Source organism: Pristiophorus japonicus, chromosome 7 (genome assembly GCF_044704955.1).
Source record: "Pristiophorus japonicus isolate sPriJap1 chromosome 7, sPriJap1.hap1, whole genome shotgun sequence".
Taxonomy (NCBI): domain Eukaryota; kingdom Metazoa; phylum Chordata; class Chondrichthyes; family Pristiophoridae; genus Pristiophorus; species Pristiophorus japonicus.
This window is the reverse complement of record NC_091983.1, coordinates 54103492-54129109: the sequence shown is the minus strand read 5'-3', so window position 1 is coordinate 54129109 and position 25618 is coordinate 54103492. Positions and strand designations below refer to the sequence as shown.

Genomic DNA, 25618 nt, shown 5'->3' with positions numbered 1-25618 from the left:
ACGAGCTGTCCATTCAGGCAGACTGCCTGTTGTGGGGTAACCACGTAGTGCTACCCAAAAAGGGCAGGGAGACGTTCATCTTGGATCTTCACCCGGGTATAGTAATGATGAAAGCGATCGCCAGATCCCACGTGTGGTGGCCCGGTATCGACTCTGACTGAGAGTCCTGTGTACGGCAATGCAGCATGAGTGCTCAGTTGAGCAACGCGCCCAGAGAGGCACCACTAAGTTTGTGGTCCTGGCCCTCCAGACCATGGTCGAGGATCCATGTCGACTATGCGGGCCCGTTTCTCGGTAAAATGTTTCTGGTGGTGGTGGATGCTTTTTCAAAATGGATTGAATGTGAAATAATGTCGGGAAGCACCGCCACCACCACCATTGAAAGCCTGAGGGCCATGTTTGCTACCCACAGCCTGCCTGACATACTGGTCAGTGACAACGGGCCATGTTTCACCAGAATTTAAAGAATTCATGACCCGCAATGGGATCAAACATGTCATCTCGGCCCTGTTTAAACCAGCCTTCAATGGGCAGGCAGAGCGAGCAGTACAAACAATCAAACAGAGCCTTAAACGAGTCACAGAAGGCTCACTCCAAACCCGCGTGTCCCAAATACTACTCAGCTACCGCACGAGACCCCACTCACACACAGGGGTGCCCCCGGCTGAGCTACTCATGAAAAGGACACTAAAAACCAGACTCTCGCTGGTTCACCCCAACCTGCGTGATCAGGTAGAGAACAGGCGGCAGCAACAAAATGTAAACGATGGTCGCGCCGCTGTGTCACAGGAAATTGATCTGAATGACCCGGTCTATGTGTTAAACTATGGACATGGTCCCAAGTGGATCGCGGGCACGGTGATAGCTAAAGAAGGGAGTAGGGTGCTTTTAGTCAAACTAGACAATGGACAAATTTGCAGAAAGCACCTGGACCAAACGAGGCTGCGGTTCACAGACTGCCCTGAACAACCCACAGCAGACACCACCTTTTTCGAGCCCACAACACACACCCAAAGGATCAATGACAACACCCCGGACCAGGAAATTGAACCCATCACGCCCAACAGCCCAGCAAGGCCAGGCTCACCCAGCAGCCCTGCAGGGCCAACAACACACCAGCCCAGTGAGGGCACAGCCAACACACCAGAACAGACATTTGTACCGAGGCAGTCCACCAGAGAAAGAAAGGCTCCTGAACGCCTCACCTTGTAAATAGCTTTCACTTTGACTTTGGGGAGGGAGTGATGTGTATCTGTAAAGCATGCACTCCCATGTTCCGCCACCAGGGAGTGCATCCCCAGAAGTCCCAAGGGATCCCAGCATCCCTTGGGAGCACTGTATATAAGGCCTGTTCCCCACTCTGGAGTGTCTTAATAAAGACTGAGGTCACTGTTACTTTAACCTCCCTGTGTGCAGTCTCATCTGTATTAGGAACACAATAGGTCTAATCCTAGATAAGGGGCCGCCAATTTAAAACTGAGATGAGGAGAAATTTCTTCTCTCAGAGGATTGTGAATCTGTGGAATTCGCTGCCTCAGAGAGCTGTGGAAGCTGGGACTTTGAATAAATTTAAGATAGAAATAGACAGTTTCTTAACCGATAAGGGAATAAGGGGTTATGTGGAACGGGCAGAGACGTGGACCTGAGTCCATGATCGGGTCAGCCATGATCGTATTAAATAGCGGAGCAGGCTCGAGGGGCCATATGGTCTACTCCTGCTCCTATTTCTTATGTTCTTATGTCCTTATAAATGCCGGCATGGACTGGTTGGGCCGAATGGCCTGTTTCTGTGCTGTATATCCTATGTACAAGGTGGCTCTCCACACCAACAGATGGAGCAGTGCCAACTCATTTATTTTACAATACAGTCGCCAAGATCAAGGCTATCGGCAGTGGTCGCATTGTAAAATGGCTTTTACATTGCGGTTTAGTAGGGTGCTCAGGGATGTTGGCACCCTCCGCAAGGGTGTCACAAATCAGGAGCTAGTGACGTTAGCATCCAGTTAAACCCAAAAAAGAAGTTTTTTGGAGTAGAGGGCTTTTATTTCAGGCCAGCACATCACTATTGCATTCCATACAATATACCTGCATTAACACATAAAAGCAAATAGCTGAACAGTTAAATTACTTTCATGTCTTTCTATTGGAAGGAAAAGACAAAAACCTAATTCGAAGTACACAATAGGCAGTGACATCATCCTGCCAAAATGATTGCAGCCCTATTCACACCTCATTTTAAGAGCACAACAGGGGCTGCTGTTTGCATAAACTTTTCTCTTCTGCATGAATGGAATTTGCATATACTTGCATGTGAACAGATCAAACAGGATATTGAGGAAAGCTCAGGTTTTAAAAGAACACTTTTAAACAAAATTCTGCTCATACTAGATTTTGGGAATGGATTTTCACGCTTGCATTTGATACTCGGTGTCAGCATCAATCAGATCCGATATAAACACATATGCACAGTCAACTCACTGTTTCACTGTCTCAAAAATGTGCCTTTTAGAATCAGTACAGCAGCTGCCATTGCGTTAGTATGACACTTTTGCCTAGTCACCGCAGGAGGTCCAGGCGGGAGGCCCAAGTCACGTCAAGTCGCCGATGTGTGGTGTGGCGGGAAGCCTGAGTTAGGCCCGAACTTTTGGGATTCGTGGGGTTGGGGTTAGAGTGGGGATTTAAGTGTTTAAGACCCCCTATTAAGATCTATTAGGGCTAGGGCTGGGGCTTGGGGATGTTTAGACAGTGCGGGGGTGGGGGGGGGGGTGGTGGTGGAGGAGGGGAGGTTGAGCGTGAAAAGTTGCCGAGGAGCTGTTTAGCAGGGGAGCTCCCTTGGCAAACGGGTCAAAGGTGGGCAGCGGAAGCGTTACAAGGACACCCTCAAAGCCTCCCTGATAAAGTGTGACATCCCCACTGACACCTGGGAGTCCCTGGCCAAAGATCGCCCTAAGTGGAGGAAGTGCATCCGGGAGGGCACTGAGCTCCGCGAATCTCGTCACCGAGAGCAGGCGGCGGCAGGAGCGTGCAGCAAGCCAGACTCCCCACCCACCCTTTCCTTCAACCACTCTCTGTCCCACCTGGGGGACGGTACAGCCACCTAAGAACTCATACTAAGAGTGGAAGCAAGTCTTCTTCGATTCCAAGGGACTGCCTATGATGACACTTTCATTCTTTACACCAGTTGTGCCCATTATCTCATAGAGGGATTTACTTTTAATTCTTTCCCCTTCCTATCCTTAAGATGCTGATTCATGTATGAGAGACTAGTTAGAATGTGGAACTCTAATGGTGTGGTTGAGGGGAAGAACATAGATGTATCGTAGGCCACCCCGACCTGCGAGAGAACACCACTGTAGGTGGGGAGTATAAAGAGCTGGAGTGCTGGGCCCTGGAACATCGTGAGTCACCCTGACCTCTGAGAGAACACCACCGCAGGTCGGGGCTATAAATAGAACTGGAGCATGAAACTGCATCTTCCAGCACGAGCTGACACAAGTGTGCGACGGTTTCGAGGTGGGCGACTGGGTGACGTCATCAGGACCCAGGTCACCGTTTGGAGCGTGGGCAGGAGCATCGGCGGGGCCCTGGTAAAGCAGAAGAGCGGGAAGATTGTGGCGGTCTTGTGATGAGTGATCGGGCCAGGGGAGTGATGAGGGATCGTGGCTGAGATTTGGTGGCTGATCGTGACGGAGGTTCGGTGAATGTTTGGTGCGGAGGTATGGTGGGAGATCGTGGCGGAGGTGCCACGAATGAGGGTTCGGGGCCCAGAAGAGCTGAGGGCCCAGGGGCAGCACGGGCCTGCCCACACTGCTATATGTGTGCGCACTAGGTCCGTGCAGCAGAGCAGGTTTCCAGTCGTCCTGCTTAACTCTTACCACTGGATAAAGGCCTAGCTCTGTCAAGCCCGGCTGATGTGCGATGGTCACCACACGTTAAAAAAATCCACACAGACATCTTCCACCCCCTCAATTGGAGTTCAGGACTGGAATATTGGGTCCTTCATTGAAACATCTGTGAACTCATGTGGAAGCAAGTCATCCTCGTTTGAGGGACCGCCTACTATGATGATGAGATGCATTTAAGGGGAAGCTAGATAAGTGCATGAGAGAGAAAGGAATAGAAAAATATGCTGATAGACTTTGGATGAATTAGAGTAGGAGGAGGCTCGTGTGAAGCATAAACACTGGCATAGACATGGTGGGCTGAATGGCCTGTTTCCATGGGGCGCTAGTCACTTTCCAGTGCCTCATCTAAATGCCATTCTTTATGTATGAGCAAATCAGTGAATATTGTTGGACTATTCCACTGTGAGGGTGGTCAATCGCAGCAGAACCTGATCCTTTGCTTACCGTATACACAGACATCCATTTTTCAGCAAAGGTTCACTCCATAATAATTAGGCTGGGGAAGACCAGAGGCGTTGACTCCCCTGCCCCCACCACCCCCTTCCCTCGCCCCGCCCCCCACCAACCACGATACCATGTTGGCTGAGATCCAGGCAACTCAGCACAGACCAAAAATCTACTGCAATTGTACAGGGCCTTGGTGAGGCCTCACCTGGAATATTGTGTTCAGTTTCGGTCTCCTAATCTGAGGAAGGACGTTCTTGCTATTGAGGGAGTGCAGCAAAGGTTCACCAGACTGATTCCAGGGATGGCTGGACTGACATATGAGGAGAGATTGGATCAACTGGGCCTTTATACACTGGAGTTTAGAAGGATGAGAGGGGATCTCACAGAAACGTCTAAGATTCTGACGGGACGGGACAGGTTAGATGCGGGAAGAATGTTCCTGATGTTGGGGAAGTCCAGAACCAAGGGACACAGTCTTAGGATAAGGGGTAGACCATTTAGAACTGAGATGAGGAGAAACTTCTTCACTTAGAGAGTTGTTAACCTGTGGAATTCCCTGCCGCAGAGAGTTGTTGATGCCAGTTCATTGGATGTATTCAAGAGGGAGTTAGATATGGCGCTTACGGCTAAAGGGATCAAGGGATATGGAGAGAAAGCGGGAAAGGGGTACTGAGGTGAAGGATCAGCTATGATCTTATTGAATGGTGGTGCAGGCTCAAAGGGCCAAATCGCCTACTCCTGCACCTATTTTCTATGTTTCTATGTTTCTAACCTTGAACCCATTGGTCAGTATGGCTCAACTCTGCACCAACCAACGTTTTAAGTGAGATTGGCAATTTAGAGCCAAATTGTAGCTTAGTTTATGCTGCAGACTAGTGAGTTGTGACTGCTGATGACCAACAACAACAACTTGTATTTATATAGCACCTTTAACGTAGTGAAACTACCCTAGGCACAGGAGCGTTATCAGACAAGATTTGGCACCGAGCCACATAAGGAGCTATTGGGATTTGTGGACCAAATACTTAGTCAAAGAGGTAGGTTTTAAGCAACATGTTAAAGGAGGAGAGAAAGGTTTCAGGAGGGAATTCCAGAGCTTAGGGCCCAGGCAGCTAAAGCTCTAAGAGATTGGTTTCCTTTTTTCACTAGGCACTTATTTTCCCCTCAACAAGTCTTAGCTTTCTATAAAGCACAAGGGGCCAATTTTCATCAAGGCCTTTGCCCCCACCCAAGTGCTGCCCAAATTGCCGCCAATGGCCGCCAAGGTACGGGACGGCACTTTGGGTGGAATATTCATGGCCGAGGTCCCTCGAAGGTCGGCGGGTGGCAAATGGACGACATACGCCACCAATCTGTGTGGCCGCGGGCGGGAGATCTCATTCTCGGCGGCAGAGGCGCTTGCCGCCCAGAGACCTTCAGGGGACCCTATCCAGGTAAGTCACTGTTGAAAAACTGTTTTAAAATGTTCACTTCCCTTTTTTCCAAGTTATTTCTACTTACCATCGAGGACAGACCAGCCTCCAGCTAGCGGTCCACCCCTATTCTACCACCGACTCCCACCCACAGGAATCTGGGAGCTTGGTGAGCGGGAGGTCAGTTGTACCACTCGGCCATCCGCTGACGTCAGCAGACAGTTCTTGGCGGCCCTCCCCTCCCACCCACCCCAGGCCTCCCCGAAAGTGGCACTGGGCGGATCATGAAGAGCAATGTCGGCGGCAGTCGGCGGCAGCGTGCAGTGAGGTGATGAATTTCGGCCCCCCAAGTCCTTCCAAGGCTTGAATACTGTTCCCATATTTGGGGAGTCTCTTCTCGCACCTCTCATACTCCTAGACAAGATACATCATCATCATCATAGGCAGTCCCCCGAAATCAAAGAAGACTTGCTTCCACTCTAAAAGTGAGTTCTCAAGTGGCTCTACAGTCCAATACGGGAATTACAGTCTGTCACAAGTGAGACAGACAGTTGTTGAAGGAAAGGGTGGGTAGGGAGTCTGGTTTGCCGCATGCTCCTTCCGCTGTCTGCGCTTGATTTCTGCATGCTCTCGGCGACGAGATTCAAGGTGCTACTTGCCACTTCTTACTTCTTGTCTGTATCATCTCTGTCTCTTCATCATAATTTTTATTGGCTTTCTTTATTTTGTCAATGCTAACATTGATTCCTATATTACCCAACAGTGACTACATTTCAAAAGTACTTAATTGGCTGTAAAGGGCTTTGGGGCATCCTGAGGCTGTGAATGGTGCTATATAAATGCATATTCTCTTTCTTTACTCTGGTCATTGCTCCTTTTTTGTTCTCCCTAACCATCAAATACACAGTCCTGCGGGTTTTTTTCTTTGTCTCTCGAATCAAAGCTCGCTACACTTTCTTCTACTCTTTCTGTCTCAAGATGTTAGAATATGACACGTCCATATCTCCTTCTGTTTTCACTTTCATCTACAATCTACATACTTTTAAAATCTAAGGTTGGTATTACTCAACCACTTTCTTGATTTACCTTGGAGCTGAAAATTCACAGCCCCTCCAGTACACTCTCCCATTCGGCTCATTCTTTATTCACCGCAGCAGGTTGCCACTAATTCCACAAGATGCTATCTTGTAGAGTAGCCTCTTGTGAAGTACCTTATCAAAGGTTTTCTTAAAGTCCAGGTCAACAATGTCTATGTTTGTCCACATCTACTAACTTAATAACATCTTCAAAGGATTGGATTAAATTAGGAAGATACGACCTGTTTTTCCAGAAATGAGTGTCCCCGATGATGCCTTCTCTATCTAAATGGTCATGTAGGGCATTTTTTTATGATGCCTAATCTATGATGTCTATTGTTACCCAGCTCTGTTTTATCACCCTTTTTAAAAATTCAAACTATATTAGCATCCTTCCAGTCTGATGGAACAGTGCTCAACTCTAGCAAACTATTAAAAATACAGGTAAGGGGTTCGCATAGCACTTGTCTCATTTCTTTAAGGACCCTTGGGTGGAGGTCATTGGGCTGGCAGCCGAATCCATTTTAAGGTTCTTTATACTATCCAAGACCATATCCACATCTATTTTAATCTTAACAATTTTGCTGTTAATGGCACAACTTATTGCTTAGTTCAGCATCATCTTTAAGAGTGATGACAAGTCCTCATTTAATGTCTGTCATACCCTGAGAGTCCCTTTCTAAACTGTCCTTGAGAATAATTCAATGGCTCTGTATGGTTCTTAATAGTTGTCTGACTCCTAATATAGTTATAAAAGCATTTCACATTATGACCACAATTATCCGCTATCCTCTTTTCCATTAACCTTTTAGCTGATCTAATAGCAGTTCTTATTTCCTTTAATTGTGCTCAGTACTTGTCTTTGTTTTTTTCTAGGAACAATCTACTTTTAAACTTTGAAAACATTTTTGTTTACGTTTTAATTGTCTTTGTACATTGCCAGTCAGCCACCTTGGCTTATTCTTGCCACGTACACGTCTTTTGACTTCAGTGACTCACACGTCATCTATATGTTTAATATGTTTTTAAAAATATGTCATTTATAGTCAGTGTCAATCGTGTCAAGAGCATAAGTAAGTAGGTCACTGGATCCTCCAGCCCAGTACTCTACACTCATGTAGCATTCAGTGGTGCAAAAAAAGGAAAATATACCTTCAAGTCCATTATTATACCAGTATGCTTGAACATACACTATGCAGTCCATCCCACCCATATGCCTTCCATGTGGCTGGTCTTAAAAATATCCAACAGATTTACATTGATATCGCTGACAGCTGTGGGTGACCCATGCCATGAGAACTGGCGATCAAAGAACAATGTAAAGGTAGCTACAAAGTTAAAATATGAGTTCCCATTAATGTGTATATTAAGTTGATGATACTAACAGACACTGATGTTATGATTTATGATTTATCCATCAGTGAAAATCAGCTCTGTCCAAACCTCCAGACCCATGAAATTCAAACAGGACAAACTAGTAAGTAAGAAATATAAATGCACACAGAAACTGAGTTGTCTGGACTTTGTGGACTGTGTTTCCAGAGCTCATGGGCCGCATTATGACCTTATTTTGGAGAACCCTGCCATTGACTAAATAGTGTATTTTCAAGTCAGCTAATACAATAATGACATTCATTGCATATTTTCTTTTTTGCAATACTGAGTGTAGGGTACTGAGCTGGAGAACCCAGTGATCTATTTATTCATGCTCTGTAATTGCCTTTTACACCTACCCTAAGATCTTACCCAAAGGCAGCAACCAATTATTTTTAAGTGTAGAGATGCCTCAAAGACTATTTTTCTTTCAGCAGTAACTTATTCATTCGCACCTAGATGAAAGCACACAATATGCATCCCCGTGTGCCTTATTACCTTATTAGGAATAATATGAAGGATTTTGTTTGTAAAATAGGAACGAATTTAAGAATTCATGAAAATAATCCTTTTTGAACTTAAATTACAAATTATTCAGCAGCAATCAGGTTGAGGCAATCTCTGCAGGCCACGTACATGGTTATCTCAGTTACACTGAAACAACTGATTTACTGTTTCCTTATTTCCTTCCTCTGTCCTTTTAGCTTCTTTTCACTGGTAAGAACTGTGAGCACATTTCTACTGTTAACTCAACCGGTAGTAGCACACCTTAACATGAAGATGCATACGTGCAAGATTGCTTTGTTGGCAAATGATTCAACACCATGTAATGGTATCTCAAATAAATGTTGTGGGAGACATCAATTCTGTGACAATAGGAGATCTGAAATAAGGTCCTCCTGTTTAATTTTTATGAGGGTGCCTTCATGCGAGAAAATGGGGCAGTAGGCAGAAAATATTTTTTTTAAACCTGCGCGCCTTTTTGCCGCCCGAGACCCCCTGATTGCAGGCCTCGAAGTGGGCGGCCGGCGCTCCAGCCCGAAACAGGCAGGAGTCTTTTTGCAATATATAAACTGGGGGTCCTTACAACCTTTGAAGGACTTCAAAACAATGTTGGCATTCCGCAGTGCTCGCTCTACACACTCCACCCAGCTCCAAATACAATTGGAAAGAAAAGAATTATGAATGAAGATCTTGCTGCTGGAAAAAGGCAATTCTGTCATTCTTTTAGTTAGAAAATATTTACTGTATTTAGTGACATTTTAGCTGGTTTTCAACCGTGTGCTCAAATCAGATGTGCGATGGGCATGCCGCCCGTTTTGCCCGCTGGATGGCATCATCAGGAAGCCCGAACCTTTTTCATAGTTGGGCCTCATCAGAATAATTCAAATGAGCTGTCAATGCTCAATGAACAGACATTGCCAGATGGCATCATCGGGAAGCCCGAACCGTGGGACTGAGCATTGACCGGCAGAACCAGCAGCCCTTAAAAGGAACACTACAGGCCGCTTGGGAAATACTTACAAAGAAAGCCTGCAGCATTAATTCCACCCCTTCCCCCACCTGTTCCCCCAGGATTTCCTGCCACTGCCATTAAGTGTCGACTTCAGTCAATGTCTGTTCATTGAGCAAAAACCAAGTACACTGAGGAAACTCTGGTGGTGCAAGAACACTGCCGCAATATGACAAGAGGAGACTTTTGGTGGTCTTTAAAGGGGAAAAAGAACCCTGAAACTAGCAAGAGCTGCAGCTTTGTAGGCCTCAGCAAAGACCACGGTCTAATCGGGTAAGTAACTGAGGCAAGATTGACAGGCATCTACGATACCCTGTCCCTCCATTGCTGCAATTTGAGAATATTGCTGCCATTCCTGCAATCCCAATGCTGCCTTACATCAGGCATTTCTAGAGAGCAGGCTGGAGGGAAATGAAATGAGAGGCTGGGCTCTGCTCCCCACCTCCCCCAGTATTTACAACTGAGGTCGGGCGGGTAGTCAACGATAGGCTTCAATGCCTCATTTTCCTACCAATTTCTGCCACTATCCCACCCAATTTTGGGCAGGATTTTGGGCGAATGATTCAATGCAAGGAATCACCTGTGAGACACCGCTACTTTTCAATTTTTTTTACTCCATCACTTTAAACTTACTATCCTTAGAAAGCCTTTTCCACATTTCCCTTACAATTTTGGAAAATATATTGGCCCTGAAATTCCGATGTCCCGGGTCCGTATGAAGTTTCTACGGACCCGGGAAGGCATCGTAAAAATGGTTTTCAGCGCGCAATGCGCATGCGCTGAAAACTGGCTTTTCCAATCTGTCACATTTTTGGCTTGACAGATCCTCCGTATCTCAGGAGCGAGGACACTTGCAGGGCAAGATTTCCGATATTTACAAATACCTTGCCTTGCAAATGTCCTTTAAAATCTTGCGCCTGAAAAAGCAGGTGCAAGTGTTTAAAAATACACAAAAACATTTTAAAATAAAGTTATAAAAACACATTTTATTGTTAAAAACCCTCCCCACTACGGTAAGTTTATTTTAAGGCTTAATTAAAGAAACTTTTTTTAAAAGTCGGGACAATATTTTTTTTTTTATAACAACTTTAATTTAAAATGAATGTTAAATATGTAGTTTATTTTCTATTTTTTATTGTGTTTTAGGTGTTTGGGGAGGGGGGGAGGGTTCTCATTCATAGTAATAGGAATGCCGGACTTACAGAACTCCTATTACTATGAATGGGAATCTATACTACACCTGATTGGTTGCTGTCTCCAGATCCCAGCCTGCACATGTCCCCATGTGCACGCACTGCGACACACAGTCACCAGAGGCCTCAGGCTCGGAGGTTCCAATGGACGCAGCAACAACAGGTAAGTGCGCATCTTTTTTCTCTTGTTCTGTCGTTTGCCCGCAGGAAGAGCTCGACCGGAATTTAAGGGCCAGTGTTTCAAGTAATTTTTGGCTCAATGTTTTGGGCAATTTTAACCCAAACATTTTGGCAGCTGGTAACTGTAGTGTTCAGTCAGACCTTAGAACATGCTCAGTGAGTTGTTTAGTCAAAATATGAAGACTCTTCTCTCTGAGGTATGGTTTATAGATTAGATTAGATTTGTGTGTTATATTTCTAATATTACCACCAGTCCACTATAAGACATTAACAAAGGTCAAGTGACTCATTTCTGGTTCCGAAGCTATTAAATTTGCATTATTACAGGCTAAATTCCACTGGATGGTTTAACTTACCATCAGCAGTAAATTACCATGTGCAAGTGCAGAAAATAATGTTCCTATGTTTCGGTAGTAAATATGCATAGTCAAAGAGACTATGGGCTGGTTCAGCTCCTGTAACTTCACAAAATATAATCTCATGAGTGATTCAGAAAGCCTATGAACATAATAAAAAATTATTATGATATCTCATTGTTAAAAAACTTACAAAAATACACTTGGATTTGCTACATTAATGTGACCTGCGAATAGAGGTTGCTTCAGAGTTTTTGGTATTTCAGAAGTTAGTTACATTGGAGGCCTATTTTAATTACAAAATGCATTACAGTGATACTCACATTTGATTATTTAGCAGGTGACTACATTATAAACATGGTGCCTTTGATATTGGCTTCAAGTACATAAAGTGTGATACTTACTACATTGCTGCATACCTAAAATACATAAATGCAGATGGAAACACTACCACTATAAATGGCCACAGATGGCAAGTTGAACGAGCAGCTTTGTTAAAAGGTTCATTTGAGAACTATTGACACATGAGGAAAAAATTATAACGGAATTATTAAAGTGCCAGTTCTTTGACAAACTGCAGTGTGAGGCATGAGAATGGACTTAAGTGACAAGGTAATTTCAAAAACTGCCTCAATGGCTTTTTATACCGTGTTGGTGTATGTGGATGCCTGAAGACCTTCATTAAAGTGACGGATAACACTGCTGTAAGAATCGTTTACACCGTGGGTTTTCAAACTGGGGTCCAAGGACACAAGGAGGGGGTCCACAAGGTCATCCAATTGCTGTCTGTCTGAGCCAGGCATACCACCTGGTGTGAGCAGTGACTTGAGAATATGTATTCCGTCATTTTTTTTCTTTATTTGTTGACTTACCAGCTCATTATTTCTGTTTCTGTTCAGTTAACAAAAAAGGTTCTTTGCACTGGTAGCGCTGTTTCCTTCTGCAGAGCAGAGACTACTTTTGGAAGTCTGGATGGAAGGAACCCTTGCAAGTATCAATATTTGCCACCGTACACAGAAAAACTGAAAACCATTGGTGCACATTCATATTCAGATGGAGCCAAGTCAACACCGGGATTAGGAATTGCAACAGCTCTGTAGCTCCTTGAAATAAAATTGCCAATTTGAATCCCTTCTTGCTACAATCAATTATCCAATGCGACATTAGTTTTTCCCTTTTCCAAATGTTCTCAACAAGGGGATGCATGTTGGGGTACGGTTCCACACCCATCCTCACTCGAGGTGCCACTTTTCTTGTGCTAGCCCAGGCACTGAGTGCCAGTGACTATATGATGGCAGAAACCATCAAATCTGATCCCCCTAATTCTGCTGTGCATTTTCCAGGAAGAGTCACTGGACTGTGAGAACTGGCGACAACCCTCGTTGATTTTTCTCTTCCCTTAACTTTGCACAGACTGGTGATTAACCTGGAGTTTTCTGATCTGCATGGTTCAGCACCACACCACAAGCACATTTTAAGTTTTAAGTCAGAATAATGCCAGTATTCAAAAATGTGAACGTACACTTATCCGCTAGCATGTCATCACAAATCCAAAAATGACTCCAAATCAGATAATTGTAAGTATGTCCAATCAGCTATGATAAAGGCCCAATTCAGGTTTGAAACTAACGGACCGATTTTAACGCTGCCTACTCGGCAGAAACCAGGCGGACGGGCAGTTAGAATCGCGCGGAGACTTACCTGCCGATACCTCGCAATTTTAACTTGGATTTCTGAGCAGACGGGAAGAACAGCTGCCAGAAACTAGTGGGGTCCCTCTTTAAGTCTTCAGATCAATCTCCGATGACATCATTGGGGCTTACCTATTTTAACCAGTGATCTGAGCAGCTTGTGACATTCCCGGCAGCTGAACTGGGCGGGGAGACGCGCCTGGCCAGAAGAGCTAAGTTGTCAGGCCCCTGCCCCAGGCTTCCCTCCGCTTCACAACCTTTCGAGTAACAAAGACCATTTCACTTCTGCTCGCCGGCTTGCTGTCGCTCCCCAACACTTTCAGGTGGTCAGCTGCCTGGGAGGCATGCAGACAAGTCCTGGGAGCTAAATACGCCCGGGCCTCAAACTGGCGATGTCAGGCTAGTTTGCCACCCATCTGATTCCCGCCCCGAGTTAAAGTCAGGGCTTTAAGTGTTCAGAGTTCATCCACACAAGTGGCACCATTAAGCACTTCCAGATTCTGAACTCTTTGATTTTAATATCAATGTACCTTCGAAATTTCAGAGCACCCTTCAATATGAAACACAATCACTCTGAATGAATTCCTGTTTGGGTACCAAACGTAATATACAATTGTTCCACAATAATATAATAATCCAAATTACCATCCACTCACCTTTCACTTGGCCTTTTTTTTTACAGCATTAAATGCTTTAAGTATGGAATCCATTTCCTTTTGGGTGTGCAATGCTAACTAACATGGGGGAGGTAATTTTATCTTTGGGCGATAGTGTAAAACGGTCACTAGCGTATCGGCAGCTCGTTTTACAGTTCTCCCATGCAAATAAAAATCTTGAGAGATGTAAAGCAGGCTGCTGATATTCTATCACCTGTTTTACACTATCGTACAAAGTCAATATCTACTGCATGGTTTCTATATACTCTAAACAAGCAGTTGCGTTGGTATAGCACCTTTCATGTAGTAAAACGTTCCCACGATGCATTGTGGGAGTCTAATCAGACAGAAAGTGACACGAAGCCAAAGAATGAGATATTAGGACTGGTGGCTAAAAGCTTGGTCAAATAGGTAGAGGTCTTAAGAAGCGTCATGAAGTGGAAAGAAGTGGAGTGGTGGAGAGGTTTAAGGAAGGAATTCCAGAGTTTAATTGAAGAGGGAATTTTAAGAGCTAAAGAGTAAGTACCAAGCCAACAATGTACTTCAAAATCTGGAATAGTGATTGCCTTCTTAACAAAATCATTGTATAAATGAAAGGACTTGAAATTTTCATTTGTTTGTCTTATTATGTCATAATGAATCATGCCATTGAATTAATCCTGGCAATAAAATCTGGGGTATACATAAAGGATGCACAACTTTTGAACCTTATGGTTTTACTAAGAGACACATTTGTTGTCAGAATTTAAATGATATGCTGTTAATCACCAAACTTATGGTTTAACTTTAAATATGACCTTTAATTGTAAAGTAGCATTGCTATATACCTGACATTCCTTAAAATATATGGCCGAAATCACTATTCCATATTACTCCCCCTGTACCTGATGCATTTTTTATTCCATGTAATTTGAAAACAGGCCTAAGAGTTAAGAAAACCAAATTATCTTAGTACTAATTGGCACTAAGATTGTCATCTCACTCAAGACGCCACCAGGCTAGCTGGTGAATAAAATAGAAATACTCACACTAGGTTTAGTAAAGGCTGTTTTCCAGGGACTAGGGTTACTGCATATCTATGCTATTCATCTCAGCCATTCCATTTGATAAGTCAATTCCGCATTATCACCACTCTGAGCAAAGAAGTTTCTCCTGAATACTTATTGGATTTATTAGTATCTTATTATGGCCACTAGCTTTGGACTCCCTAGAACATCTTCTCTACATCTACCCTATCGAACCCCTTCATCATCTTAAAGACCTATATCAGGTCACCTTTGTCTTCCCTTTTCTAAAGAGCCCCACACTGTTCAGTCTTTCAGATTATGATTCCTAAATGCGCTGGTAAATGTGCAATTTTAGTGCGTTACATCTGTGATACTGGAAGCCATTTAGAATTAATGTTCGAGATCAGATTAAATAACATGATGCTCAGAAGTTTTCCAAACACATTCCCAATTCCAAACAAAATGAACCCAATTCAATAACAGGAATTTATCATCATTGTTTTAAGGATATTGTATGAGAATTGAAAAATCTATTTTTCTTTTACAATCCTTCAGTTAGCTGCAGGAAAGATTGTGCTACTTCATTTGCTCTATTTTTGATAGTGCCGGGTTAGCATCACCAAAACGGCTACACCCAAGTCTGTTTGAAGATCCTATGGTAATTACACTGCCTTCCTACAGGATACCAGTGCAAAGAAGTATTTCTTTATAAATAACCTCCAGTGGAATTGGTAGTTTGGTAACAAATCCAACCCCTACCATGAAGTATAGTAAGCATTAGATGAATAAGAAAATGTCATTGTAAATAGTTCCTCCTCAGGCCTGTTTTGATGATAGCAGTTTTGAAGGATCAGCCCATTTGGGTCTATAGTAATAGCTTGCATTTATATGGTACTTTTAATGTAGAAAAATGTCCTAAGGTGCTCACAGAAATGTAATCATGAAAAAAAATGACACTGAACCAAAGAAGGAGATATTAAAAAGGTGACCAAAACTTTGATCAAAGAGATATGTTTTAAGGAGGGTCTTAAAGGAGGAGTGTCTGGTGGAAAACAGAAGGAATTCCAATCCATGGTTAGAAACGTGGTGTGAATACCACATCTGGCAAAACTGCATTTCTGGAAATCTATCCAAAATGATGGGTTTAAGAGTCCTCTGCATTTTGATGGCCGTAATATTTATATTTGAAAATGGCTACCAATTTGCTTTGGTAATTCAGCAGCTGCTGGTTCCTAAAACCAAGCTCGATATCATGTTGTCCATCTTTAGAATATTTACTCATGATATTAAAGCAGGCTATATTCATTGTTTTGCACTGCAGTAAGTAGGAATAACACTATTACTGATGATTTTTCTTTTGCTTATCAAGGTTAGGAATCAGACCTGGATGATGGAATAGTTTTCTGCTTTCATCATCAACCACAGCACAGGTCAAATTCGAAGAAAATCACTATCTATTCTGCTGCAACATGTCGTGAGGGGGAAAAATCCAAAGACTCATACAAATTGTAGTGAAAACTTTCTTCAGAAAGTGGGAATAATGTAAAATCTAGATCCACTTTCAATAAGGAACTTTATATATGTATATAAAAACTGACCATCTAAAGTTATGCATGCTAGAGGGCAATATAGTGCTGAAATTAAAATGATTGGGAATCTGTGTTGACCTGGGGAGTACTGGAACCAGCATCAAGCATGGTTATGTCAAAAGCAGAATAACAGAAGAATTGGGGAATGGTAATGACAGTCTCCGTAAATGGTAATGGCATCGGAAAAGTCAAAAAGCAACTTACTGAAGGTACATTTAGATATAATTTTGGGTTATATTATCCACAACACATGTTTCCTGCATTATTTATTTCACACCCACCTGAGAGGAATACCTCTAAAACAGCACTGTGAATATTCTTTATTTCCCCACATTAGTGATATTTATGTCCTTTCCAAGTTGGATTGCCAATTTAGTACCAATTTGTATTCAACTCTGAACACTTTTGTGCTGTGGAACACACTAGGAACTAGGCTGAAATTTTCCAATTTCATTATAAACAGCATCCTTACAGACAACAGAAAGATTTCTCTCAGAGGATTTGAACAAAACCCAGAGGTGAAGAAACAAACTTTGCAATTTGAATGTGACGATTGACTTATTACACCAAGCAACTTGCTGTTTTCACATTTAAAAAAATGCCAATGCACAAGTGCCCAGTAGTTATGGTAGTCAAGTAAGTAATGTGAATATTGATATAAAAAATAGTCTTTAGTCTTAACTAATAAATATTGTAAGGTTTCCTCTTAAGGGCAAGTATTGCCACTTTTGTTTGTGAGGGGAATACTCAAGTACATTTCACAGCAGGTTGGCCAAGGAGAAAAAGTATCAATGGAGAAAGCCACAAACTGGCAGTCCTACCACTGCCTTGCTCTATTCACACTTTCACCCTACTCATTTTTAAACATAGAATTTAAAAGTTAAAATACTTTTTCGTATTGGTTAAATGCATTTCTGTTTGAATTACTTAATGCTGCTTCAAAGCTGATGTATGTGTGTAGTGCTTGGGGTGACTACATAGATTGCTGTTGAATTACGTATATAGGAGAAAAATATAACCACAATTATCCAATTATTTGCTTTTTGGAAAAGGTTAGGTACACAGTAACAACTCCAGACGATTCATCATCATGATAAATCACAACTCTCATGCTGAGTGATTTGAACACTGTAAATCACTTCTGCTCCCCTTACCATGAGTGTCAAAATAGTCACCTTAGAGAAAGTCGAAAGAATGGTGCCCAAACCACGGCCCATGGGCCAAATACAGCCCATGAAAACCAGGTAACTCAATTTATTTTAAGCTTAGAATCCTTACTGGCTGGTTGGTTCTGTTTGAATTTCATGGTACTATAGATTGGCAAACAGCTGATTCCAGTGCTGTTGCCTCATTGCTGGATAATCCTAAATCAGAATACCCAGTCTGCTTGTTTGTATCCGAAACTTGAGACGTGCAACTTAATGGGAATGTTGATTTAAACATTGTACATGGTCCATGTGATTCACTTAAACAACCCATGAAGACAAAAAAACTTGGGACATTGCAGGTATTAGACACTCCAGTCCTTTGCGATAAATTCCAAGCCCCAAAATAAAATTTTCATTGCATCTTCTTGTGATATGTATGATTATCCTTTCTTTTTAAATCAGTTTTTCCATCCCTTCATAAACTACCCCTCAATCAGATTGGGCAAAACTGGCCTCAGCTTTGTTGACTTGTCAAACTTATCCAGAGATGTCCAGACTCATCAGGAGTCTGGATGGGCTGTCGACCACCATCATTGAACCTGTAGGTGTGATTGACTAACCACCTTTGACATGGGAATGAAAAGAGTCAGCAACTTGTAGAGAAACAGTGTTTTTTGGGGGTGACAGGAAATTTGATAGGTGGCATTGGGGGGAGGGGATGTCTGAATAAACTTGCAGGATTATGGTCAAGGTCACATTTTAACACAAGTTATACTTCTGAGTGTTTTTGAACCACCACCTAAGACTGGTTGTTGTGGTGTTATGTGGTTTTCAATAACCATTGGTTATAAAAAGTTTGAAACATCTTATTTGCCCTTTTCAAAACAGGATTAGAGGCCATACATAATTTGAAACAAATACAAATTTAAGCCGGGCATAGGTACACACGAAAGCCAAACTCAAGTTTATTGTTTTAACCCAGTAAACTTTTTGATAACGGGCTACAATAACCAAAGGAAAAAAACTCCTGGGCTAATAAGGAAAGCTTTTTTATAGTCAACGTGGAATTAATCTCGGCTCTTAGAAACGATCCTTGGTACAGTGCCCGAGGCAGCTCTTTCAGAGTCTAGAGGGTGAAGATTAAGCCCGTGCGATCCACAGTCCGCCTGCACACATTTTAATAGAATATTAAAAAGTGACACTGTTGTGCAAGTAACTTGTTAAAATAGCATCGGGGAACGTTATGCCAATCCCGCCTCGGTAGCCGGACCACTGGGAGTCCCGCTGTCTGAAAACCTGCTCCACTGAGGGACACCCTTGTCCATTCACATTTGACTGGTGCCTCAAATGAGGCGGGATTTGAAATAAAGCGACAATGCCCATTTTGTTTGTCCAGGAGTAATATTAAAAAACACAGATGACGACGTTTCTCAGTAATAAAGTAAATAAGAAACTTCGTTAGTGATGCCAGATTTATTGCCATCTTTTCCATGGGTAGAGTTTGCACATCAGAAGTTCCCCTCCCCAGAACCCTGCAGGTTAGTGAGTGGATCTGCTTTAATATTCCGTATAAATGCATGGCAATACTTCTATTACTATCAGTTCCAGCTGATTTCTTTATTTAACCCCCCCTCCCAGATACAGACTCTTAGCATCAAGACGGGCAATGATTACAGTGCACACGTCTGTTTTAGTTCATAAGTTTGCTACAAAATAATGTGCAGATGATCTGTATTTCATATTGCACAAAAATGAATTAAGATTTCACATGTGCCATGTTAAAAATGCTCCAGTTTCACACCTGTCATCGGGATTTAACCCACATATCACAGCGTATGATTACACATAAAATTCCTACAGTATATAATACAGTACATATAGTCTCACTAAGAACGACTCGAGTTCTATCACGTCTTTTCAATAAATTTTCTTACCTACAAATATTCAACAAATCTAAATCTACAACTGTACAAAAGACTGAGCACTTGCAGATTTTAAATCACAAGGCATTGATGCAAGGATTTTGTTTTTCCGGAAAAAAAAGGCTTTTGAATCCTTTAAGCAGGACGTACCAACGTTCACATGCTGAACAGGAGGGGGAAAGAAGAAAATAAAATAATAAAAAGGAAGTGCCAGAAATTCTCACTGGACAATCACAGCAAGAAGGTTCCCTTTAGCTGTAGAAAAATACAAGTGAAAATATTTAGTATTTTTATCTTCGTTTTAAAAAGTCTTGAGGTCTGCATGTATCAAAAAAAAAATCTATACTCTGAGGTCTATGCCTGTGTTATTAGGTGGTAAAAGGAGGTATTGTGAAGGAACAAAACAAAATTTACAGAGCAAAAAACAGTCTTATTGGCATATACAACACGATTAAAACAGTACAACGGATCAAGTTAACTTCAGGGTCTTGGTTTAAGACAAACTGTTCATATACAAGCCTGGGTTTCTCATTTTTTTTGCCGTTTAAACTCCCTGCCGTCTAGATGCATAGAAGTATTCACAGCTCTCGAGTAGTGGTCCCTTTAAATGGAGGATCCAGGAAACTGGTCTAACAGTTGTGCCGCCAAAGAGTTGGATAGAAAGTCCGGCCACGATTTCCAATGAAAATGTTTAAAAACTCCGCATCTTTTCCACGGCTGTGTTTTGCGCCTCAAATCACCAGACACACACAAACATACACGCAAACATACACATTGGGAGAGAGGGGGGGGGGGGGGGGGGGAGAGATCCCACTCCAAGAGCAGATCGGACCTGGCCAAAGAGATTCGTAACTTGTAACGGTGGCATTCTTTTAATTAAAAAAAACACGGATAGTCTTTCAGAAAACCAAAACAACAACAAAAAAATAAGTTTAAAAAAAAAATCAGTACGTGAAGACCAGATCGGAAAAGTTGGCCTCCAGCCAGTCCCCTGCGATCATCTCGCTGAGCTCTGGAGTGCAGTAGTCTGGGAATTCAAAGTGTGACCCTGAGCTGCCTTCGCTGTACGAGTCCAAGTCCTTGTCGACCAGCGAGAGGCTGAGGTTTCCTGAATTGAACTGATCCGAGCCGCCGGGGGGAGTGGCGGTGGCGGCGGCGGACGGCGAGAAGTTCATGCTGAAGTCATACAGCAAATCGTCCGCCTCCTCGCTGCTGGAGGAGGTGGACACGGAGCGGCTGGAGCCGGGCGAGCTGGCCCTGGAGTGCGGACACCTCCTGCCGCCGCCCGGCTTGGCGGAGCCGCCCAGCCCGCGGTCCCTGGAGCCCGACCCCTCGTCGTACAGGCTGGCCCCTTCCACCGACTCGGCTGCCGAGCTGAGGGTCGGGCTGGCCGGCACGGCGGCCACGCTGCCCCGCCGGGGGCTCTGGCCATCGGCGCGCAGCCTGCCCTGCAGAGCCTCCTCGCCGCCGGCCCGGCCGAACACGCTCCTCACCGTCTTGTTGCCCTTCAGGTTGCCGAAGACGAAGTCCTCGCAGGGCGGCTCGCTGCCCGGCTTGCCCTGAGAGGAGGAGGAGGAGGAGGAGCCGGCCGCTTTGTGAGGTTTGAGTTTGCCGCCGCCGCTGCATTTCTTGCCCGAGTGTTTGCCGCCCTTGCTGTGACTTTTCTCCGGCGTCAGGCTGGGCGGCGGCGGCGGCTGCTGTTTGCTCGACTCGGTTTTGGGTTTCTTCCGGGGCCGGTACTTGTAGTCGGGGTAATCGGCCATATGCTTGAGCCGCAGCCGCTCCGCCTCCCGGATGAACGGGATCTTCTCGCCGTCCCTCAGCATTTTCCAGCGCTTGCCCAGCCGCTTGGAGATCTCGGCGTTGTGCATGTCCGGCGACTGCTCCATGATCTTCCTGCGCTCGATCTTCGACCACACCATGAACGCGTTCATGGGCCGCTTGATGTGGCCGCTCGCTGTCTTGCACCAGTCCGGGTCCCTCTCGTCCGCCCCGTCGCAGGTCGGCGAGGGGCTGCAGGCGATAAACTCATTCTCCTCGCTGTCCGTGGCTTCCCGGGACAAACTGCTCTCCGCCTCAATCCCCGCAGTTTGCTGAACCATCTTCTGCCCACTCCTCTCACTCTCTGTGTGTGTCTGTGCGAGGTTAAAATGACCAGCGATCCAGAATCCACGAGTTCCTAAGGCGCTCTCCTCCTGTGCCCGTAACTTTGTATCACATCCACACGCTCTCCCACGCCTTTGCCAAAGTTGTTGCAGCTTCTCAACTAGTTATTATGTTTTCATACTGGGTACGTCACCTCCAAAAGATCCAATAGTCTTGCAGACCCTCCCCTGAAAGGAGGAGAGGGAGGGGAGAGAGAGACGATATAGTGAGAAATCACAGCCTTTAACCCTTCACTCTCCCGCACGGTCTCTCGGTGCACCTTCTGCTCCACCTTCCCCTGGTCCAGCCAGTGATGCACGGAGCACTTGAGAGAGCCTCGTAACTCTCCCGCTTCCAGTCAACCAACACGCACACCAACATGGGACCCGTAAGCGCGGCTTTAAACTGTTAACTCTGCGGAGTCTATTTCCCCAACGCGAGTGAGCTCATTGGGTCGAGCAGCGCTCCAGAAAAGTGCTTCACCAACCCGCCTCAGTGCCCAGAACTAACTGGAGGTGGCGCCTCGACACTGCTCACTCAAAACGTGCCACTCCCCCCTACCCCCAGTTTCGGCTCACTTTGAACTGAAACCCCACAAGTGCTTTCGTGAGCAGCACACACACGCACAGCCAGTCCCAGCCTCGTAGTTTGGTTCAATTAACGTGCCCTGTCCAGTTTTATTTTTGAACAATCATGAAAGCCAGAGATTTATATATATATATATAAAAAGTAAAGCAGCATAAATAATATGGGCGATTGCCCACCAAATGCTTCTGGCAGAAAAGCTTTATTTTGAATCAGGCACTCTTTTGAGGGAGATTGGGGATTTCATATGATTAGTTTTCACCGTAAGGTTGATCAGATGTTTTGTGTGTGGGGAGTAAAACTAAATGTGAGTAAATATACAGCTGGAGTTAGCGCCCAAAGTTAAATACATGTGTCTTCAACATATAAGTGAGAGAGAAGAAAGCCTACCTGGTAATAAATGCTGTTTCCAATGTCGCCTATTCCACATTTCGCAGCTTGTGAACTTCACGAAGACACAGTTGTATTTGTTGAGAGTGACCACCCCAAACCCCCCGCCTCCTCTTCCTCACTTAGCTCCTGCCAATTCAACCTAACATCGATCTCCAAAAAAAAACGGCTTTCATATTTTCACCACAAATGGATCAGTTTTAGCAAAATTAATAATTTAAAAAATTAGCTCCAAAATGTGTGTGTAAGGAGTTATGAAAGGACGGTGTTCCGGGGTGTTACCAGGTGTATGCACTGCACATGAATGTGTCCACTTTGAATCAGCTTGCAGTGCAACAGCTGATTTGCTGCCCTGAGTCTCCTCGCCGAGAGCATGCAGAAATCAAGCGCAGGCAGCAGAAGGAGCGTGCGGCAAACCAGTCCCACCCACCCTTCCCCTCAATCACTGTCTGTCCCACCTGTGACAGAGACTGTGGTTCTCGTATTGGATTGTACAGCCACCTAAGAACTCATGCTAAGAGTGGAAGCAAGTCTTCCTCGACTCCGAGGGACTGCCTATGATGATGATGCCCTGAGGGATGTGGTTGAGAAATCGCTGCTGTTCTGCTTCCTGATAATCTTCTCACAGCAGGTCCAGCTGGTACCTGATGCAAAGAGCATAAAGTTGGATTTGGGGCAGCATTAGTTGACTTTCCAGTGCTGAGATATCTTCTAACAAGCTGAATTCCCTTTATAAAATATAGAAGTACCCTATATTTAATTCAAATTCTCTGCCTATTTTAATTGGACCAATAGAGGCTATTCCAGTGATGCCAGACAGAAAACATCAGTGCAATTGCTCTCTCTATCAGGGCACCACTAATACAATAGCCCAACATGGTCCAATTAAGTCGAGAGAACCTTGAAATAAAAGTAAAAGTATTGTTGTCAAAATCAATTAAACAGTAAACAACTTGTGGGACCTACCTGTTGCAGATAAACTCGAATGCACTCGCGCTGCAAGGAGGAATCCCTGGTCTTGCCAATCAGAAATTCCCACCTCCAGCACTGAGTCCACTCCATGCTTGAATCAGCAGCAGCAGCAAGAGATGTAGCTGGACTGTTAGTGCGAACATCTTCAAGTAACAACACTGAGAATAGAGAGCCTCTATAAACAGCACTGAGGGTAGAGGGGCTCTATAAACAGGACTTGGAATAGAGGGCCTCTATAACCAGCACTGAGGGTAGAGGGTCTCTATAAACAGGACTTGGAATAGAGGGCCTCTATAAACAGTACTGGGGGTAGAGGGCCTCTATAAACAGCACTGGGGGTAGAGGGTCTCTATAAACAGCACTGGGGGTAGAGGGTCTCTATAAACAGCACTGGGGGTAGAGGGCCTCTATAAACAGCACTGAGGGTAGAGGGTCTCTATAAACAGCACTGGGAATATAGGGACTCTATAAACAGCACGGAGGATACAGGACCTCTATAAACAGCACTGGGGGTAGAGGGCCTCTATAAACAGTACTGAGGGTCAAGGCAGAGGTGCCAAAAATTGAGAAATTGCTCTCCTTTATTTTTGTGGCGGTGCACGCTACTGCCCTGTCCATATTCCCGCCCCGTCAGGAACACGCAACCCTTTACCGACCGGCGGAGACCCCTTTCCTTCCTGCGTGGGAAATGGCCCCACGGGAGCGGATTGGCCGCTGCTCGGTGCCCCCGACAGCTTACCCTGGCGGGAAGCTGCAAGTGGCTGCCCTTAAAGGTGAGGGCGCACTGTCACAGCCACCATTTTAATTTAATAATCGGCCGACTCCAAAGTCGGCCCGACAATGGTGGCCATGGGTTTGGCCGGGCCACCAACAGGCAGCTCGGCACCGCCTCTTTAACTGAAAGGGAGGAACTTTGTGACGCGTCGCGCTGACGTCATAAGCGTTGCCACACCGATCGCCCGCATTCCGCCCCACTCCTGAACAACTTTCACCCCTCAGCTGGCTCAAACAATGTCAGGAGGAAAAAAAACTTTTAAGACCTCAATCTTTCTCAACTCTCCACCTCATGGATTGGGGCCGAGAAAAATCATTTATATGGGTAGATGTGCCCCATTTTGATTGGGAGGGGCAGTTCTGGCCCCTCTTTTGTCTCTAAACCAAATACCAACCCATGTCACAATGTTACTTCCAATTCAATGCACTCTAATTTTTGCTGATAATCTCATCTTGTGCGGAACATTATCGAATGCATTCTGGAAATCCATGTAGATAACATCCATAGACACTCCCCTATCCATCATGCTAGTGACCTCAAAAAAGTAACTGAGATTAGTCAGACATGACCTACACTTCACAAGTCCATGCTGACTCTCTTTGATCGACTCATACTTGTCCAAGTGCTCGGTCGCTCTGTCTGTGATGATAGATTCCAGTAACTTCCCCACAATTGATGTGAAACCGACAGGTCTGTAGTTACCTAGTTTCCTTCTCCCACCCTTCTTAATGGTGTGACAGTTGCAATTTTCCATTCCAAAAGGCACAATTCCTGAATTTAGAGAGCTTTAGAAAATTATAATAGTTGCAATTTCCTTATTTCTTTCTTTTAATACCCTGAGGTGGAAACCATCAGGTCCTGAAGATTTGTTTATCTTAAGTCCCATTCAGTGTTACTGTATTTAAAAAAAAATGTGTACAACTGAAAACCCGTCGGTAAGTACAAAAACATTGATTAAAATACAGTTTATGAGTGGAATCTTCTCCGCATTTGACAATGCAAGAAAAGAAAATATTATCTCATTCTAACACACATTTAAATATGCACCTTTTACAATAGTAGTCTGATAACACAGGTAGACCAACCAAACAGTCACAGATTATGGTCCCAGGGTTGCCTGTCACTCAAACACAAATATCACCGCCTATGATTGCCTTTATCCAATGTGAAAATGGGATGCACCCATCTTGCGGGTGGGGGAGGAGAAGGACTGGTAAGCTTCCAGAAAGTTGTTCCGTAAAGAAATAAAAATGACAGAAAAAAGTAAACAAGAAATATCCTC

The 25618-nt window shown here is 44.2% G+C and overlaps 1 protein-coding gene across 1 annotated transcript; it reads right to left on the bottom strand.

The window, feature by feature from the left end:
* Positions 1-20259: 20259 nt before the first annotated feature.
* On the bottom strand, positions 20260-21698 carry LOC139266768 (transcription factor SOX-11-like). Its single transcript, XM_070884361.1, has one exon. It carries the CDS (start codon positions 21569-21571, stop codon positions 20414-20416), a length of 1158 nt encoding a protein of 385 aa, XP_070740462.1. The 5' UTR covers positions 21572-21698; the 3' UTR covers positions 20260-20413.
* Positions 21699-25618: the final 3920 nt, after the last annotated feature.